This window comes from Balaenoptera physalus (genome assembly GCF_965194825.1).
Source record: "Balaenoptera physalus genome assembly, chromosome: 7".
In the NCBI taxonomy this organism is placed as follows: domain Eukaryota; kingdom Metazoa; phylum Chordata; class Mammalia; order Artiodactyla; family Balaenopteridae; genus Balaenoptera; species Balaenoptera physalus.
The window spans coordinates 2,033,572-2,054,613 of record NC_138886.1 but is presented as its reverse complement, the minus strand read 5'-3'; the positions used below and the strand labels follow the sequence as shown (position 1 = coordinate 2,054,613).

The window sequence follows — 21,042 nt, the reverse complement described above, 5'->3', positions numbered from 1 at the left end:
CCAGGTGGAACGCGAGGCCCAGTGCCTGGAGCCAGGCTCACCTGAGAAGCGGGGGGCGGGTGTCACCCCAGAAGAGCCGGGACATCAATCCCAAGCCCTGTCGCCGGCGTGCTTTATCTCCTTCCCAGAGGGAGATCACCGTCCCAGTGTACGGAGGGCATGACAGCCCACGGCCCGCCACGTCACTCTGAATTTATTACCAGTCGCCACTGAAACATAAACTTCAGGAGGACACTGCTGTGTGTTTTCTTCGCCGCTTGTACCCCGGGGCCTTGGAACCTGCCCGGCGCGCAGTCCTTTCTGAACGAACGCGGTCTCGCCAGCTCCCACTTGGGGTCTGAGCCCCCAGAGGAGTGAATTACTGCGGATCTGTTCCTGTCGCCCCTACGGGTACCGAGCACCTACCGGGTGCCGGGCGCGGTCTCCGCCCCCGCCCCATAATGCTTTGCGCCCCGCCCCCCGCGCCTCTTCCGGTGGAGCCACCTGGTTAATCGAGCGTCGCGCGTTGGCTGCTCGGCGCTCGGCCGGCCGCGCCTGCCCACGTGCTGGTTCCCGGCGTGCGCAGCGGAAGGGGAGGGGGTCGCGCCGGCCGGGGGCAGTGTATGTGTCTGGGGCTTCCGGTGTCGGCGCGGGACGCTGCAACACGGCTCTCCTCCCCGCCAGTAGGACCCCGGAGCGAGCTCCGCCCGACCCCCGAGCCTCCAGCCATGGCTTCTCTGCTCGCGAAGGACGCCTACCTGCAGAATCTGGCCAAGAAGATCTGCTCCCAGCCCAGCCCCGAGCCACAGAAGCGCAAGTCGGGTAAAGCGCAGCCCCCGGCCGGGACTGGGAGGGCTTCGGAAGGGGGCGCCCCTCCACCCCGCAGCGTCCCCACTCCCCTCCGCGGCGGAGGTCGGTGTCTGCCCCACACCGCACCTGAGTAGCCTTCAGGTGGAGTAGACACGTAGATGCGTGAAACAAGCCTGTGAAATACTAGAGGGAAAAATTGTAAGGGATGTTTAAAGGCAACGCCATTTTCTTTACTCGTTGGGGGCATCCGTCTGGGAGTCCGAGAGATTCAGCTGTGCGCCCTCCGGGCTGGAAGCTCGGCCGGGGTTTGGAGGAGGTGACCCCGTGGAACGGTTGCTCTGCCGTTGGGCATCGTGAACAGGCTTAGCCAGCTCTCCACGCTGGGTGGGAAGACAGGTATGAGTGATGATGAAAAAATTACTTTTTCAGCCCATTACTATGGGCCTGGTGGTGGTGTGGGGAGAAGGAAGGAAGAAGATGGCTTCTGCTAATGGGAGTTTACACGGCAGTGGTGACAAGGGCCCCCTCAGGAGGCAGATACACAAGTAGGTGAAACAGACAATAACTGGCCTGCCCTGGCGCAGAGGAGGGGAGAGTGGCAGCGTCTGCCATGGACCTACCAGAGGGAAAACGACCTTTTCTTTTTATACAAGGAAAATATGTTCATCATAGAAAAATAAAGTTAAGTGAATTTTTTTTATCACTCAGTTACTAGTTAGATCTGTATCTTTCTAAAACTTTTTCTGAGTATTTCTCACTGAAACAATTTGGCTCCTACTTTGTGTACTCAATTCTCATTTTCCTTTTAGAATGTAAACATTTTCTGCCCTCCCCCCCCACACACACTTGTGGGATCTTAGGTCCCCGACCACGGATTGAACCCAGGCCCTCGGCAGTGAGAGCGCGGAGTCCTAACCACTGGACCGCCGGAGAATTCCCTCTCAATCTGTTAAAATGAAAGCCTATGCCATTATTTTTTGTTGGGTACATCATAGTTTGTTTTGTGACGGTGCCATCATTGTCGCTGTAGATGGATATTTAGGTTTTCCTAGTTTTTCACTCAGAAAAGGATGTTATGATGAACATGCTGAGGCCGTGCCTTTCTGCATACCCAGAATGAGTTCTCACAAGCAGACTGCTGGGTCAGCGTGTGGATGTTTTCCAGGGTTTTGACGAGTGTGGCTAGTCTGCTTTCTAGGAAGTTTGTGGTTTTGAGCTCAACGGATGAGGGTCTCCATATCCCCCATCCTGATTGGCTTTTGGCATTCTTCTAGGACCAAAGCCTTTGCAAGATCTTCCTACTTATTGAATGGGTCACAGGGATTGGGATGGCAGCCCTTTCTCATTTTGTGTTTCAGCTGGCAAAACTCAAGTCTCAGAAGCTGCTGGGCCCCCCAAAAAGAAGAGGAAGAGAGCACAGAAGAAATCCCGGGAGCGGGAGGAGAAGACTGCAGAACCCAAGGCCCAGGCCCCTGCGGAGAAGTCTCAAGCCAGGACGCCAGTGGCAGCCAAGGAGAAGAAGGGGGAGGCCTTCAGCTCCACCGGGGCCCCTGCAGGTGAGGGGGATGGGCAGGGTCGACTGAGATCTGGGACAGATATAAACGTGGTCCTCTCTGGTCGTAACGGCATGATCAGATAGTGTGAGACTTCCCGAAGAACGTGTTTTCAGAGGACAGATCACGGGCCCTCTGGGGGTGGATGGGAATCTCAGGAAGTGTACAGTAGTTTCAGGCCACATAGTAACTGGGATGGCGAGGGGCAAGGCCATGTCCCACTGAGGTCCTGGAGCAGCTTGGCTTGAAGAGCTTTACTGCCCTCACGTCTCTGAAGTGGTGTTGCAAGAGCTGCCTCTGGGTCTGGGGGGCCCTGCAGAAGTTGGAAGAAGTGGGAGATGGGTTTGGCCCGCACTACATGAGGATGTCCTGTCCTGGAGGCCAATCCAGCTTGAAGAGGTAGGGTAGAATTCACTGGAACTGACCTGCAGATCCACGAGTGGTCACTGGAGGGGGCAGTGTATGGAGACTCAGGCTTCGAAGCTGGGCCCTTGGGGAGGGCACAGGAAGGTCGGGGCGTGGGGGAGTCTCCTTTTGGTCCTGTGACTGCTTCTTTGCAGATGGGCTGGCCAACGAGCCTGGCTCTCTATTTGCTTTGGACGTTCTGCGGCAGCGCCTGCATGAGAAGATCCGGGAGGCGCGGGGCCAGGTAGGTGGAGGAGACCTCTGGGTCCTGTGGTGGTTTCCGCACCCTGCCTGGAGAGAAGACGCCCAGGTGCTTGCTGAGGTTGGCCCCAGCTCTGCCAGCTGTTATGGGGCTGACAGGGCGGGGGGTGGGGGGATGGGGCTGACAGGGCGGTGGGGAGGCGGTCAGCCCCTGTTCCCGCCCCTGCAGCGGGTGCTGCCAGGGCCTCGGCAGCTCTGTTCTGCAAGACTTCAGGTGTAGTTCTTGTCATCTTGCGGAGCTCGGTCCCCAGGGTCCTCCTCCTGCTGGCCACACTGAGCTTCTGGCTCTTCTGTTCTGCGGCCTTGGAGAGAGGCTCAGCCTCTTCCCTCAGGGAAGCTGATTTTGCTAACACACCCACACTGGGCGACAATTCCTGCACGTTTGTCCGTCTAAATGCTGGACGGCCCTGTGAGGTAAGCCAGGGCCTGAGATGAGGTGACCAGCCCGAGGTGACAGCCATGGGACGCTCCAGGACCTCAACCAGCCTCAGCGCGGTGGCATCGCCACCCTCCCTTTTCCTGGGGCCCTCCCCCAAGCCTCCTGCTGTGTGGGGACAGTCCCCTGGCCCCTGGGACAGGCCCGAGGGCCCTGCCTTCCTGCAGTGGTCCAGAGCACTCTTGTCTGCCGCAGGGGTCAGAATCGTGCACTGGTCTTCACGGGTGCAGTGTTCTGACCCAACGCCAAGATCTGGGTGGTGGCCTTGGCTGAGCCCCCTGTCCTTGTCTCTGAAATGATGGAGGCCCACAGGTCCCTTATTGGGTCATTGGGGAGACTTAGAGGCACCATGTTTGGGAAGTGCCCTAGTATGGTAGATGCCTGGGATCCAGAAGGCATGGTTCTCACGGGGTCCCCTTGTCCTTGTTTTGGGTGTACTTTGGGTGCCAGCTCACCTCCGGGTGGAATGCTGCACGTGGCGGGCCCTTTTTCCTGCCCTGATTCCATGTGCCAGGCTGGGGGCCCCACGGTTGGGAGAAGCTTACAAGCGAGCACCTGCTTGCGCCGCAGGGCAGCGCCGGGGAGTTGTCTCCCGCCGCTTCGGAGAAACGACGCCGGAGGAAGCAGGAGCGCGACCGGAAGAAGAGGAAGCGGAGGGAGCTGAGAGCAAAGGAGAAGGCGGCCAAGGCCCCCGAGGGGGCGGAGGCCGCTGAGCCGCCTCCCGAGGCGCCCCGCGAGGAGGCGCAGGCCCGGCCGGGGCTGCTCTTCAATAAGGTGAGCGCCGCGTGGCCGTCGGGCGGGCGGAGGTGGCCGCAGTGCGCAGGCCCCGGGCGGGCGGGAAGCGGCGCTCGGCTCACATCGCCCTCTTCCCCCGAGGTGGAGGTGAGCGAGGAGGAGCCGGGCAGCAAGGCGCAGCGCAGGAAGGAGAAGAGGCAGAAGCTGAAGGGGAACCTGACGCCGCTGACGGGCAGGAACTACCGACAGCTGCTGGAGCGCCTGCAGGCGCGGCAGGCCCGGCTGGAGGAGCTGCGGGACCAGGACGCGGGCCAGGCCCGGGAGCTCGAGGCCAAGATGCAGTGGACCAACGTGCTGTACAAGGCCGAGGGCGTGAAGATCCGCGACGACGAGCGCCTGCTGCAGGAGGCCCTGAAGCGCAAGGAGAAGCGGCGGGCGCAGCGGCAGCGTGCGTGGGAGAAGCGCACGGCGCACGTGGTGGGGAAGATGCAGCGGCGGCAGGACAGGCGGCGGCAGAACCTGCGCGAGAAGAAGGCGGCCAGGGCCGAGCGGCGCCTGGAGAAGGCCCGCAAGAAGGGCCGCATCCTGCCCCAGGACCTGGAGCGGGCCGGCCTGGCCTGAGGGCCCGGCGGAGAGCGGACGCCGCCGCGTGCTTAAGAGCCTTCAGATCCGGGGGAGGGGTGACCCAGATCCGGGCTCTAGGCTCCTCTTGTGAGGCCGGAGCGCTCCCTGAAGGTTGTGGGGTTGGGGGGCGAGGGTGCAGTGAGGAGGGAGGGGGCGTCTGGGGGGGCTTCCCTGGCGCCCTCTTCCTCTCCCGTGTTCACAGGAGCAGGAACTGCTGTGTCTGCCCCAAACTCACTTGGAAAGGACAAAACCCAGCTCCTGTAGCCTGAGTTGAAGTGGAGTTGACGGGCTCGGTAACTGGGAGAAGGCGGGGCCGTCCTCAGGCTGCCTGGAATTGAGTTATTCGAAGTTAATTTCGAAGGTGGGTGAAACCTAGAATTTAAGGTAAACATGCACATTAAAAATCCTAAGGTAACCACTAAAAGATAGAAACGGTGTTAGTGAATGAGCAGGAGGAACAGCGGAGTGGGGTAGACAGTTACCGATCTAGGGGGAGGCAGGAGAGAAAGAGTAAAACCTGGAACCGAGCGAGGCCGATGGAGGGTGCACAGTCAGAGGCCCAGTTAAGTCCACGCCCGCAGGCAGCCGGGATGAATGCACGGGACAAAACTCAGTGAATTTTATGGTATGTGGATTATATTTCAGTAAAACTTAATAAAATTCTTTTGACTAAACTCCAGTTAAGAAACAGATGGTAACCCAAAGGAAGCTGGTGTGGTTGTATTATAAGAAAAAGACTTCAAGGTAAAAGGCACTAGTAGAAAAAAAAGTCGCCACGTAACGAAAGGGGTGCAGATCACCCGGAAGGTAGAACAGTCCTGCACCAGGAACAGCTTCAAATCTGTCCAGCAGAAACTGACCCACTACAAGGAGAAATCAATTCACAAACCAAAGTGGGAGATCTTTAACATCTCCGTTAGGAATTGATACACCAAGGAGACAAAATCAGATGCATAGGGAAGGTTTCAACGAGAGCGTTTGTAAGCTTGATCTGATGGACACACAGAACAGTGTTATCTAAAAACAGTGTGTACCAGGACTTCCCTGGTAGTCCGGTGGTTAGGACTCTATGCTTCCAATGCAGGGGCTGCGGGTTTGATCCCTGGTCAGGGAACTAAGATCCCATATGCCTCAGGATGCAGCAAAAAATTAAAAACAAAACAAAACAGTATGTACCTCAAGCGCACGTGGAACAGTGGTGAAAACTGACCATCTCCTAGTCCATAAAGCAAGTCATATTTCAAAGCATCGGCATCGTATCTGGCCATAGAACAATTTAAAAACTTCAGAGGTAATTGTTAAAGTTTCCTGTTTGGAAGTTTAAAAACACACTTCTAAATTACCTGTGAGTCAAAGAATAATCCCTAATGGATATTAGAGAATGTTTAGGACTGAAAGATAATGAAAGTGCTGGGCGTTAAAATTTGTGGGCCACAGCTAAGGCAGTGCCAGAAGCACTTTATAGGCTTAAAAGTGTGCTTATGTGTATCCATTCTTGGTTGTACATCTTAGGAAGTGATTGCGTCGTGCAGCACAACTTCCTGCCGTCTTGCTTGACCTAGCGCCTCATTCCAGGATGCTCTCGTCCCACTCTCTCTGCGCCCAGCAGTTACTCCCGAATCACTGTCCGTATGTTGCAGTCACAGTTGGGAGACTGTAAAGCCCCTGTGGAAATTGCAGGAACGTCTCAAAAGGCCTGGTGGACGTGTGTCATTGGGTGCTCCCTCTCTTCCCCTGAAGCCTGGAAGTCCAGGAAGCTCGCCCCTCCGACCTGCAGTGCTGCTGTGTCCCCAGCTTCACGTAGCTGGTGTGCAGGGTGAGCAGATGGTGCTTTTTGGTGGCAGGAACACCTTTGGCATCAGGGACACCCCATTTCTAGAAGCAGCACTGGACAGTAGGAGATACAGGGCAGAAAGGGTGAGGAAATACAGAGAATTCTTCACCTGGTGGGAGACAGAGCCTATATCCAAGTTTAAACACTGAAAATGCTGCGGCCTCCCTGGGCTTGGCCACTCATGTCCCCCCCCCGGCCCAGGGCTGGGAGCTGACGGTGCACAGAAGCACGGACACGCTGCACGTGATCTTGGCGGCAACTGAAGCGTCTCATGTCCAGAGGCGATGGTGGACGATGGAATATGGACAACAGGGAAGAAAAGGTTAAGACCATTACAGAGGGGCCTCTCTGGTGGCGCAGTGGTTAAGAATCCGCCTGCCAATGCAGGGGACAGGGGTTCCAGCCCTGGACTGGGAAGATCCCACATGCTGTGGAGCAACTAAACCCGTGCACCACAACTACTGAGCCTGCGCTCTAGAGCCCGTGAGCCACAACTACTGAGCCTGCGTGCCACAACTACTGAGCCTGCGTGCCACAACTACTGAGCCTGCGTGCCACAACTACTGAAGCCCGCGCTCCTAGAGCCTGTGCTCCGCAACAAGAGAAGCCACCACAATGAGAAGCCCGCGCACTGCAACGAAGAGTAGACCCTGCTCACTGCAACTAGAGAAAGCCCGCGTGCAGCAACGAAGACCCAACACAGCCATAAATAAATAAATAAATTAAATAAATAAAAAACAAACAAACAAAAAAAAACATTACAGAATGAGTCTAGGAGGCCAGATGCACACCTCTTGGGTGTTGTGCACCTCAAGTGCAGAAGATGAAATGCAGAGTCATGGGAGAAAACTTCCAAGGGCCTAATGCCAAATATTTTCAGAACCAAATGGCAAGAGTCTCCAAGTCAGAAGGTCCCCCTCCTGTTGCTTAGTGAATCAGATGGAAATAGCCGTAACCAGGACACGTGCTCAGGAACCGTGGTTCACCAGGAACTGGGGTTCCAGCAGTCCTGCAAGGCCAGGGTAGTCTTGTGCCACTGGTCCCTTTGGGTGAGGCTGGGAAGTAGGCTCCCAGTCAACCTTTCCTTCTACTTAGGGGCTGCAGAAGTTGCACTAACACATGGTTAGAAATTCAGTGAGGGGCTACAAGCAACTGAGTAGCTCCAGTGAAGCCTCTGTTCACCAGACCTGCGTTGGGGTGCAGAGGGCAGAGAGAGAGCTGTCTCCAGACCCCCCGTGGGTTGGCCCACCCAGTTCATTGCACTAGCCTGACAATTGTGGGAACCTCGCGTACGTGGCCTGTGGAAGTTAAGATGTTCCCTGCTGCCCTCAGGTCCCAGGATCTGCACTGGCCCAAGAGCATGGTTCTACCCCTGCATCTCCTGTGGCATTCCATCCAGCCTTCAGGGAAGAGCCACCGCGGTGCTTCTCTGCTCTGTTCACAGTGCTTTTCCTAGTACCTCCGCAAAGGATGAGTCTTCTGTACCCTCCCCAGACAACCTGTGGGGTGGATGAGTGGGTAACATTGTTAAGACCTTCCAACAAGCCTGCCTCTCTACTGGTAGAGAATAACTTAGACGAAAGAGAGAGTTCTTACCTCTAAGTTATTCCAAGGGATTTCCGGAAGGTTCACTTACCTCAGCGTGGGCCACTGTGGGTTCCAGGTTTTGGTCAAGCAACAAAGGAAATAATTGGATCCTTTCCAGTTCCCTAGCTAGCCCACTGAGTCCTGCTTATTATGGGTGGACCCCCCTCTGAAACTGCACCCCGCCTTTCTTGACCAAGCACTTCTAGAATCAACTCCCATATACTTCCCTGATTTTTTTCAAATGTAAAACAGCAGATACTTGTTCATTTAGTCAAAGCTTCTTCTGAGTTTGACTTGGTAACTGGCCACTTTGGACTTGCTGAGATCTGACTGTACTTAGCAGTCTAGAGACAAGGTGAGATGAGGGTGAGTTTGAGGAGACTGGCTTCTCCTTGGAAGTCACTTGCTCAGATAAGAGTCTTCAAGCAAGGCACAGCCTTATCAGCCAAGGGAGGAGGGACCGATTTCTCAAAGTGAGCCTTGGTGAGGTTGGGTATTCAGGGTACCTGAGGCATCCAATGTTGCCCAGATACCCCATTTCAATTCTGAGGACTGATCAGCGCTCCAGCTTTCCCATGAGAGATCTGGTAAGGCTGTGAATTCACCTGTTGATAGGATTTGCTGATGGGCTAGCTAAAACTTTGGTTTTCAGGTAACTCAATCATGCAGCTGCAAACCATATGAGATGTTTTTCTACAGAGTAATAGAAAGTCCCTGATTCTCAGTCCATGTCTTAAGCTAAAAATTTAGGACTTTGCGCCTATCGCTGTCTTTCTATTGACTACCCAGCACTGTTAAAGGACCAGCCCCACCCTGCAGTCCTGGAGTTTCTCAAGCCTTTCTCATTTTTCAAGGTGGTGTTCAGCTAGTCTCTCAAAGTCTTGCCTTCAAAAGATATTTGTCTCGGGTGACCACATCTCCAGATAAGTTGTTTTGCAGCTGTGTGCCAATATATCCAGGGTCCCGTCCCCTGGTACGAACTAGATTTCTGCTACCCTCAGCTAAACTCCAGCCAGATAACAAATCCCAGATTTTCCCTAAGTCACTCATGAGAGGTCATGTTATGTTGCATTAAGAAAAGTACTTTTTAACAAATAAAACTAGTAGTTTAAAGCCAGACTGATCACTGGATATGTCTTAGCAACTAGGAATAGAGGAAAACTTCTTCAACTGGATAAAGAACATTTACCAAAAACGTACAGATACCATCATACTTAACACTGAAAAACTCAGAAGTTTTCCTGCTAAGATCAGGAACAAGGCAAGAATGTCCCTTCTCATCACTGCTTTTCAGTGTCATAATAGAGAAGTCCTAGCACGTGCGATAGGACAAGAAAAAGAAAATACATGCAGATTGGGAAGGAAGAGATCAAACTGTCTTTGCAAATGACATGATCGTCTATGTAAACATCCAGAAGAATTGACAGAAAAACCTGAAACAAATGATTGTATCAAGGTCGCAGGATACAAAGTAAATATTGTAAAAACATTGCTTTCTTATCTAACGAGTGTTCCTATGAACAAGTGGACTTTGAAATTAAAACTACATTACCATTGGGACTTCCCTGGCTGTCCAGTGGTTAAGACTCTGCGCTTCCACTGCAGGGAGCATGGTTTCGATCCCTGGTTGGGGAACTAAGATTCCCACATGCCACACGGCTAACAAAGCAAAACAGAACAAAAAAATACATTGCTATTTAAACTACGTGAAAATTAACAGTTTCCCAGTGCATGTAAAAGTTATGTTTACACTATACTGTAGTCAATTATTAAATGTGCAATAGCATTATGTCTAAAAAGAAGTACAGCCTTAATTTAAAAATACTTTATTGCTAAAAAATGCTAACCATCATCTGAGCCTTCAGCGAGTTGTTGTAGTAAAATCAAAGATCACTGATCACAGATCATAACAGATATAACTGAAAATTTTAAAATATTGTGAGAATTACCAAAATGTGACACAGAGACATGAAGTAAACAAATGCTGTTGGGGAAATGGTGCCAATAGACGTGCTTGATGCAGGGTTGCCACCAACCTTCAATTTGTAAAAAATGCAGTATCTGTGAAGTTCAATAAAGGGAAGTGCAGTAACAGGAGGTGTGCCTGTAAAGGGAAACCTCACTAAAATGGAGTTGGGAGGCCAGAATCGGGAGCTGTCATGCACATATCACTCAACGTCAATACAGATGCCAACAGGAAGAGATGTACCTTGCATCTCGGGCAGGAAGTGACACCACTACTGCCAGCAGGAGGAAGGGAGAATTTCTCTTCACCTGGCAATAGCTCAGTGTCAGACTGTCACAACTCAGCTACTGAAAGGCCACTATACTTCAAACCCCAGTTTACTCCATTGGACTTTTTATTTATAGTAGCCCTTTCTAACTTCCCCTTCTGCTCTATAAAAGTTTCTTCTGGGCTTCCCTGGTGGTGTAGTGGTTGAGAATCCGCCTGCCAATGCAGGGGACACGGGTTCAAGCCCTGGTCTGGGAAGATCCCACATGCCGCGGAGCAACTGGGCCCGTGAGCCACAACTACTGAGCCTGTGCGTCTGGAGCCTGTGCTCCGCAACAAGAGAGGCTGCGATAGTGAGAGGTCTGCGTACCGCGATGAAGAGTGGTCCCCGCTTGCCGCAACTAGAGAAAGCCCTTGCACGGAAACGAAGACCCAACACAGCCAAAAATTAATGAATTAATTAATTAATTAAAAAAAAAAAAGTTTCTTCTCCTTTGCTTTACCAGACTTGCATGTGGTTCACCATAGTTACATGTCCTGAATTACAATTCTTTGCTGCTCCTGAATAAGCCCTTTTTGTTGGTAAAATAACTGGCTGTCTTATTACTTTAGGTTAGCAGTTAGCTCCCCCGAAATGAAGTAATTAGGTATAAGTCTAACAAACTATATATTTGATCTATATATGAAAACGCTGATGAAAGTTACCAAAGAAGAACTAAATAAATAGAGATTCTGTGTTCACGGATCAGAAGACTCAGTGTTGTCAAGATGTCAGTTCTTCCAACTTGATCTACAGATTCAGTGCATTCCCAGCAAGTTAGTTTTTGGACATTGACAGACTGATTCTAAAGTTTATGTGGAGAGGCAGAAGACCCAGAATAGCCACTCAATATTAAAAAAGAAGGACACAGTTGGAGGACTGACACCACCCAACTTCAAGACTATAGTAAGGCTGCAGTAATCAAGACAGCATAGTATTGGTGAAAGAGTAGACAAATAGATCAATCTAATAGAGGGCAAAGAAATACACCCACAAAAATATAGTCAACTAATCTTTGAAAAAGGAGCAAAAGGAATACAATGGAACAAAGAGTCTTTTCAACAAATGGTGCAGGAAAAACTGGACATCCACTTGCAAAAAAAAGAACCTAGATGCACAGAGCTTACATCTTACACAAGAATTAACTCAAAATGGATCATAGATCTAAACGTAAAATTCAAAACTATAAAACTCCTAGAAAGTAACAGTAGACAAGCTAAATGATCTTGGGTATGGTGATGACTTTTTAGGTACAACATCAAAGGCATGATACATGAAAGAAGTAATTGATAAGCTAGACTTCATTAAAAATTTCTGCTCTGTGGAAGACAATGCCAAGGGAAGCCATAGACTGGGGGAAAGTATTTGCAAAAGATACATCTGATAAAGGACTGTTATCCAGAATATACAAACAACAAAACAAAACCCTCTTAAAACTCGGCAATCACAAAATGAACAACCTGATTCAAAATGGGCAAAAGACATAACAGACAGCTCACCAGAGAAAAGAGTCAGATGGCAAATAAGCATATGACAAGATGCTCAACATCATATGTCATTAGGGAAATGCAAATTAAAACAACAACTAGATATCACTAACACACCTATTAGAATGACCAAAATGCAGAACGCTGACAACACCAGATGCTGGTGAGGATGTGGAGCGACACAGACTTTCATTCATTGCCGGTGGGAATGCAAAGTGGTCCAGCCCCTTTGGAAGACAGTTTGGCAGTTTTTTACAAAACAAAACATACTCTTTTTTTTTTTTTTTTTAACATTTATTTAGCACCTTTTTTTTTTTTTAAACTTCTGGGTTTATTTATTTATTTATTTATTTATTTATTTATGGCTGCGTTGGGTCTTCGTTTCTGTGCGAGGGCTTTCTCTAGTTGCGGCAAGCGGGGGCCACTCTTCATCGCGGTGCGTGGGCCTCTCACTATCGCGGCCTCTCTTGTTGGGGAGCACAGGCTCCAGACGCGCAGGCTCAGTAGTTGTGGCTCACGGGCCTAGTTGCTCTGTGGCATGTGGGATCTTCCCAGACCAGGGCTCGAACCCGTGTCCCCTGCATTGGCAGGCGGATTCTCAACTACTGCGCCACCAGGGAAGCCCCAAAACATACTCTTACCATATGACCCAGCCATCATACTCCTTAGTATTTACCCAAATGAAGTGAAAATTTATATCCATACAAAATCCTACACAGGGATGTTTATAACAGCTTTATTTATAATTGCCAGAACTTAGCAAGTAAGATGACCTTCAGTAGGTGAATGGATAAATAAATGTTGGTTCATTCATACAATGGAATATTATTCAGCACTAAAAGGAAATGAGCTATCAAGTTACAAAAAGACAGGGGGAAACCCTAAGTACATAATAGTAAGTGAAAGAAGCCAACCTGAAAAGGCTACAGACTGAATGATTCCAACTATTTATGACATTCTGGAAAAGGCAAAACTATGCAGACAGTAGAAAGATCAGTGGTTGCCAGGGATTAAGGGGAGATGGAGGGATGAATAGGCACAGCACACAGGATGTTTAAAGCCGTGAAACAATTCTGTATGATACTATAATGGTGGATACGTGTCATTACACAGTTGTCAAAACCCATAGAATGTACAGCACCAAGAGAGTCCTGATGTAAACTGTGGACTTTGGGTGATAATGACGTGTCAGTGTAGGTTCACTGCCCATATTCTATGGTTCAGGATGCCAATAGTGGGCGAGGTTTTGTGTGTGGAGCCAAGAGGTCTATGGGAACTCTTTGTACTTTCCGCTCAATTTTTCTGTGAACCTGAAACTGCTCTTAAAAAGATAAAGTTTATTAGTTGAAAAAACAGGTTGATCATTGAAACTGAATGCTTTTCTCTGGAAGTGTCACGTGTCACTTCTGGTCTCATTTCACTGCCCAAAACAAGTTACATGGCTGCACCTCACTTCCGCCAGGCACCTAAATGCAATTCTACCCAGTGCCCGGAAAGAGAGAGCCAGGCTGTTCATAAGAGCCCCAGCGCCTCCTGAGCAAATGTTGCCTACCACGACTCTTGGTACAAATTTCTGTATCAATCAGAGCTCTTAGCTGCAATCAACTCTGTTGATTTAAGCAGAAAGGGGATTTATTAAAAAGATGTTAGGGCACATCCAACTTGAAGATGTCCGTCTAAAGTTGGCATTTCCTCTGTTCTCCTTTCAGAAAATACCAAAAGCCAAATAGGAAAAAAACCCCAAACAAACAAAACAAACTCTTAGAGGTATCTAAAGAGGCATTTAGTATCCTGGACCATACAATAGGTGGGCAGGGTGTGAAAAACAGTAGAGATGGGTCAGGGGAGCAAAATGAAGTGAGGAGGGCATGTACTTGCCTCCAGGTCTCTGGAAGCACTGGGGAGTCCCTGTCTCCAAGGTGCAGACACAAAATCCTGCTCTAGCAATGAGGATGTGATGGGTGATATGGCAGTCGGAGCCTGTGTGGAGGTTTGCTTCCGAGAAGCAGAGGGTGGGATGCTGGGTGAAGACGCACAAAGATAAGGTATATTTGCAGGACTGTCTGTGTTGGGGGCTGGGATTAGAGAGATATTGCACTGGGAACAATCCTACAGCTTCCTTTTCTCTCTGACTCAGGGATGTAAAGGCTGAAGGAATTTACACCTTAGGAAAACCCTTGTTACCCTTAATTATGATCTTGTTCCCTCCCACAATGACACTTGTGCAAATATCTATGCCAGGAAATACCTTATTTATGGATGAGTTTCAAAAGGGGAATTAGCATAGGACCTATGTAATGATATTACAAGATTAAAAAGGGGAAAAGAACAGGTGAAACTCATGTCAGATGAAGAACCCACGCCAAAAAACTTATGCCATAGAACAGATGAAATTTTTTTCAAATATTTCTCCATGAATTAAAAAAAAAAAAAAATGAAGCAATCTCCTTGGTAAAACAAAACCCAAAGCAGAAAAACATGAGCTTATGGAGGAAACAGTCAACAGAAGGATTTAAAACTGAAAGTTAAACTCAGAGAAAGAGTGGGGGGAAAAGAAATCATCACAGAAATTAAATAAAATTAGAAGTAGCATATGAAAAGAATAAGCACTCCTAAAAGCACATCAAGGGACATAGAAAAAAAGCCATGATTACAGGTGGTCCCAGAAGAAGAAGGGAGAAAGGGGCTGAGAACATATTTGAAGACATAATAGCTGAAAATTTCCCTCACCTGGGAAAGGAAACAGACATCCAGGTCCAGGAAGCACAGAGGGTCTCAGATGGGATCAACCCAAAGAGGGTCACACCAAGACACATTGTAATTAAAATGGCAAAAATTAAAGAGAATATTAAAAGCAGCAAGGGAAAAGCAACAAGTTACCTACAAGGTAACTCCCATTAGGCTAACAGCTGACTTTTCAGCAGAAACGCTGCAGGCGGGAGGGGAGTGGCAAGATATATTTAAAGTGATGAAAGGGAAAAACCTACAACCAGGAATACTGTGCTTGGCAAGACTTTCATTCAGATTTCATGGAGAGATCAAAAGCTTTACAGACAAACAGAAGCTAAAAGAGTTTAGCACCACCCAACCAGCTTTACAAGAAATGTTAAAGGAACTTCTCTAAGCCAAGAAGAAAGGGCCCCAACTAAAGCTCATCGGTAAAGGCAAACATACATTAAAGGTAGTAAATCAACCATGTACAAAGCTAGTAGGAAGTAGTAAAATCATCTATATCCAAAATAAGTAGTTGAGGGATACACAAAACAAAAAGATGTAAAATATAAAGTCAAAAACCAAATGCTGGGGGGGTGGGTGTAGTAAAAATGCAGGGCTACGCCTAGAGCCCGTGCTCCGCAACAAGAGAAGCCACCGCAATGAGAAGCCCGCGCACGGCAACAAAGAGTAGCCCCCGCTCGCCGCAACTAGAGGAAGTCCGCGCGCAGCAACGAAGACCCAACACAGACAAAAATAAATAAATAAATAAAATAAATTTATTAAAAAAAAAATGCAGGGCTGTTGTAAAAATGCATTTGAACTTAACAGGTCAGCAACTTAAAATAATCATATATGTATATATATATATGGGAAGAATGTAGTAAATAGCTATGGAATGTCTTTGTATGGTGACACACTGTAACTAAACTTATCATGGTGATCGATTTGAAATATAAAGAAATACCAAATCACTATGTTGCCTAACGGGAACTAACAGTGTTGGAGGTCAATTATACTTCCAAAACAAACAAGCTCATAGAAAATGAGATCAGATTTGAGGTTACCAGAGGCAGGGGGTGGGGGAAGGGAGAACTGGATGAAGGCGGTCAAAAGGTACAAACTTGCAGTTACGAGATAAATACTAGGGATGTAATGTACAACATGATAAATATAATTAACACAGCTGTATGTTACATCTGAGAAGTTGTTAAGAGTAAATCCTAACAGTCCTCATCCCAAGGAAAAAAAAATTTTCTACTTCTTTAATTTTGTGTCTCTATGAGAGGACAGCTGTTCAGTAGACTTATTGTGATAATCACTTCATGATGTATGTAAGTCAAATCATTATGCTGTACACCTTAAACGTGTACAGTGCTGTATGTCAATTATATCTCTGAAAAACTGGGAGAGAGAAAGAAAAAACACCCAAAAATAGATGCATAAAGAACGATATAGATGCAAGTTATTAAAATATGGATGCAAATTCTAGAAAAATCAGGAACAACATGGAAGTGGTCTCTAGGGGTGGGACTTGGGGATCAAGAAGGTTAGGAGCAGAATCTATTCCTTCTTATTAACACTGTGAGCCTGCTACAAGCACTTCCCTTATTTAAAAAAAATCAAACAGTTAACTGGGTGCAGGGGGGGACTGCAGGCATACCGGCGGTCAGGGAGCTTGGCCAGGCCCAGCCAGGGCAGGAGCGAGGCTCAGGCGGGGGATGGGAGGCAAGAGGGAGGGGCAGCAGGAGCGGAGGCCTGGAGTCACCGGCTGGAGGGGAGGCTCCCGGCCGTGCTTGTGGAGCAGGCAAGGCAGGGAGTCGAGGAGAGCCCGGGGTGCACCAGGAAATGGGCTCATCCACTGGGCGCCAACAGAGTGGCACAGATGACGGGAACTGGGGGAGGGAGAGCCGGGACAGGGGACAGGGCTGTGACCAGGCCTTGAGGCGCCCTTGAGGGTGGACGCCTGCGCTGGTGCTGAAGGCACGTGGCCCGCCCAGCTGTGTTTCTCAGGGTGGGGACAGAGAATGTGGACATCTGGGGAGGGGCAGTCAGCTAATGGCGGGGGGAGGGGATCAAGGACACCGAGCTGGATGGAGGCTGCAGTGCTGGGGACAGAGGGCAGGAGGGGGACCTTGTCCTCCGTTCTTCACCGGGTCTCCCTGATGCCTCCAACGGGGCCTGCCACGCACAAGCCCCCAGCCCGAGCCACTGAGTAAACGAAACTTTATGCAACAGGTCTTGTTGGGGACATGATGGCAGAATAGCTCATCCCCGCCCGTGGGCCTTGCATTCTATAGGGGACGCGAAGCACCGCTCAGCGGTGTGGTCCGGGCTTCCGTGGGGCAGTGCCCAGTGCACGCAGGCCGGGGGTGGCAGGAAGACCCCCGGGGAGTGGTGCCTGGAAAACCAGCTGGAGGTGAGGGGCATGGAGGCAGATGCGGGGGTGGGAGAGACATGAAGGCGTTCTGGGGGCCACAGGGAGTTCGCTTTGGTGGGCCTCGCAGCCGCAGGGGAGGGCAGGTCGGCGGGGTGGGAGGGCCTTGCGGGGGGACTCTATCTGAGGGCGATGTTCATTCAGAGGGCTGTCCCTCCTAAAGTGACCTGGCAGCACAGGTGCTGGTTGGCTGAGCGGGGCGGGGAGGAGGGAACGCTCTTTATTTAGCCGAGGAGGAAATGGTCCTGCGGGTCTGGGATCAAGCGTGAGCCAGGGGCCAAAGTCCTCTGTAACACTGGCAAATGTCTGATGAATCAGGAGATGAGGGTGGCCGGAACACGGGCTGGGGAAGACTGGGTTGACTAGCGCAGCACCGGGCAAGGGTATGGCCAGGACATCGGGGAGCACAGCCACAGAGCCGCTGGGGCAGGGGGCGGGCAGGCCGGGGGCAGAGGCAGAGAAGACCGGAGGGGTCCCCCCTTTTCCCCTTTGGTAAGGCAGTGGCGGAAGAAAGTTTGAGGAAAGAACTAGAGCTGTAACGTGGTCGTAACCTAGCTGGATGGGCTCCTTGCCAGCTGGGCTTGGGCAACATCATACATATTCTTCCTTAATTAACGTAGGATCAGGCTCTGCCCCACCTGTGTGCCTAGCATTTGGAACCTAGGCCCAGTTTGAGGCGTTACCACGAGTGCGCTCCGTTCTTTCCTCTCCTGGCCACGTGGTGACCTTTGTTCCTTCAGCCGCACAGTGCCATGTGGCGGTCCTTGGCCCTGACCTCAGGCCGGGCCTCCGGGGGTCCCCGCTCTGTTCCCCAGGCCTCGATCTCAGTGTCCAGCCCCACAGGTACTCATGCAGGTGCCCCCAGCAGATGGCCGGCCATCCCAGGCTTGGCGTGCACTGGAGACCCTCCCTCTGTCTCATCCCCAGACCCATCAAAGCCCAAGCTTCCCCTGGCAAGAAAAACCCAATCTCAGGAACTGGGAGACATGGTTGCTCAACAAGAAAATATCCTTTACTTATTCATCCTGAGCCAGCGGTAGAAAATACAACACAGCTGATTTTTAAAACATATTAAGAAGAAATTCATGTAACGCAAAATTAATCATTTTAAAGCGTGCAATTCAGCAGCATCTAGTCCATTCACAATGTTATGCAGCCATCATCTGAATTTTGCTTCAGAACATTTTCATCTCCCTCTATAAAGGTGCGGTACCCAGTAAGCAGTTACTCCCCATTCCCTCCTCCCCCTCCCGCCCCCTCCCCCCACCCCACCCCAGCACCGCCGCAACCACTAATCTGCATTCATCTCTACAGATTTCCCTCTTCTGGATACTTCGTATAAATGGAATTATGTCACAGTGGCCTTCGTGTCTCATTTCTTTCACTGATCACATTGTTTTTGAGATTCATCCGCGATGTGGCATGTATCAGTACTTCATTCTTTTTTATGGATGAATAACATTCCGTTGTATGGATAGACCACATTGGTTCATCCAATCATCTGTTGGTGGACACTGGGGCTATTTCTACCTTTTGGCTATTGGGAACAGTGCTGCCATGAACATCTGTGTACGTGTACTTGTTTTTGCATCTGTTTTCAATTCCTTTGGGTCCATACCTAGGAGTGGAATTGCTGGGTCATATGGTAATTCTATGTTTACGTTTTTGGGGAACTGCCACACTGTTTTCCACAGCAACTGCACCATTTTACATTCCCACTGGCAAAGTATGAGGGTTCCAGTTTTTCCACATACTCACAACACTGGTTATTTTCCATTTTTTGGATTATAGCAATTTCAGTGGGTGTGAAGTGTTGTCTCATTGTGGCTTTGATGTGTATGTATATCCTCGATGGCTAGTGGGGTTGAGCGTATTTTCATGTGCTTATTGGCTATGTGTGTATATATTTTTTTGGAGAAATGTCCATTTTGAAATTGGGTGTTGTTTGTTGAGTTCTGGGACTTCTTTATATATTCTGGACGCTGGACTCTTATCAGATATGTGATTTACAAATATTTTCCCCCATTCTGTAGGTGGTCTTTTTACTCTCTTGACAGTGTCCTCTGATGCACAAAAGTTTAAAATTCAGATGAAGCCCAACTTACCTTTTTTCCTTTTGTTGCTTATGCTTTTGCAGTCCTATCTAAGAGTCCATCACTGAATCCAAGGTCAAAAAACCTCTATGTTTTCCCCTGAGTTTTATTTAATTAATTTATTTATTTATTTATTATCTTTGGCTGCATTGGGTCTTCATTGCTGCGCACGGGCTTTCTCTAGTTGCGGCGAGGGGGGGCTACTCTTCGTTGCGGTGCACGGGCTTCTCATTGCGGTGGCTTCTCTTGTTGCGGAGCACGGGCTCTAGGCACGTGGGCTTCAGTAGCTGTGGCTCGCGGGGTCTAGAGCGCAGGCTCAGTAGTTGTGGCGCACGGGCTTAGTTGCTCCACGGCATGTGGGATCTTCCCACACCAGGGCTCAAACCCGTGTCCCCTGCATTGGCAGGCAGATTCTTAACCACTGCATCACCAGGGAAGTCCCTCCCCTGACTTTTATAGTTTAAGCTCTTATATTTAGGTTCACAAAAATTAACTCAAAATGGAGTTAATTTTTTGTATATGGTGCGAGATAGGGGTGACCGTTGATTTCTCATTCAGCTTCTTAGAAAATTTTTATTGACATACAGTTGATTTACAATGTTGCGTTAATTCAGGTGTACAGCAAAGATTCATTTATACATATACATACACATATATATATATATTTTAGATTCTTTTCCATTATAGGTTATTACAAGATATTGAGTATAGTTCCCTGTGCTATACAGTAGAACCTTGTTGGTTATCTATTTTATATATAGTAGTGTCTATATGTTAATCTCAAACGCCTCATTTTTCCCTGCCCCACCCTTTCCCCTTTGGTAACCATAAATTTGTTTTCTATGTCTGTGAGTCTATTTCTGTTTTGTAAATAAGTTCATTTGTATCCTTTTTTAAGAGTCCACATACAAGCTAGATCATATGGTATTCGTCTGTCTCTGCCTGACTCACTTCGCTTAGTGTGATCATCTCCAGGTCCGTCCACGTTGCTGCCAACGGCGTCATTTTGGGTTTTTTTAATGGCTGAGTAATGGTTCACTCATGTTCTCCTGCTGCCCTATGACCCTGACAAGGGGCCTCTGTGGACCCAGCTCTGCTCCCCCCGCTCCCAGCTTGGCACAGGCTAGGACATGCCCTTGGGATGCTGCGTGGTAGGACCCTTCTTCCATCCCCAGTGGCCGGCACCCAGGGATGGAGGTTGGAGAGGAGAAGAGAGCGTCCAGGTCGCAGGATGACGGCGTGAGCCACTGGTCGGAGCCTCTAGCTGCTCGTCCAGCCTGGTTCCCTCACGCCTCTCCCTCCACCAGGTGGGAACCTGCACAGGAAGCATGGGCTGGGGGGAGAGGGGCAGAGAGAGGGCTGTCTCCTCCCCCTGAGCTGTGCCATGTTGAATTCTTGGATGGGGCCCACGGGCCTGATGCTCCCACACCCCAGATGGGCCTCCCCTGAAGACACAGGTGACAACCTCCCAGGAGCAGCCTCCACTGAGAATTTCATTGACACTCCTCTTTATCCCTGTGTGTTGGAATTCTCCGGGACCAGGAACGTTCCTCCAGAGAAAATGATGGGACCCAGAGAGTGTCCAGGGCCTCTGGGCTGTTTGGCAGTTGGGCCGGTGATGTGCCAGGTGTTGTGAGAAAAGCGGTCCCCAGGGTGGAGAGACGGCCTAGGAGAGGTGGGGTATGGAGCGAGGACAAGCTTAGCTGGAGAGGCGAGCAGGGGCCAGATCCCCGCACACACACACACACCCGGGCTTGAGGACCAGAGCAAGGGGCAGGGCTTGGCCCTGAGAGCAGCGGAAGCCACCAACCGGGCC

The 21,042-nt window shown here is 49.8% G+C and overlaps 1 protein-coding gene across 1 annotated transcript; it reads left to right on the top strand.

Annotated features, from left to right (window-relative positions):
* The first annotated feature begins 475 nt into the window (after positions 1-475).
* On the top strand, positions 476-5,477 carry SURF6 (surfeit 6). Its single transcript, XM_082470365.1, has 5 exons — positions 476-801; positions 2,148-2,345; positions 2,903-2,991; positions 4,015-4,218; positions 4,321-5,477. The coding sequence occupies exons 1-5, from the start codon at positions 603-605 to the stop codon at positions 4,798-4,800; spliced, it is 1,170 nt and encodes a 389-aa protein (XP_082326491.1). The 5' UTR covers positions 476-602; the 3' UTR covers positions 4,801-5,477.
* Positions 5,478-21,042: the final 15,565 nt, after the last annotated feature.

Excerpts from the sequence above, each read along its gene's own strand:
- SURF6 (XM_082470365.1), top strand. The coding sequence starts at position 603 with ATGTGTCTGGGGCTTCCGGTGTCGGCGCGGGACGCTGCAACACGGCTC. Across the intron at positions 2,992-4,014 it reads TCCGGGAGGCGCGGGGCCAG|GGCAGCGCCGGGGAGTTGTC; the intron begins GTAGGTGGAGGA and ends CTTGCGCCGCAG. Across the intron at positions 4,219-4,320 it reads CGGGGCTGCTCTTCAATAAG|GTGGAGGTGAGCGAGGAGGA; the intron begins GTGAGCGCCGCG and ends TCTTCCCCCGAG.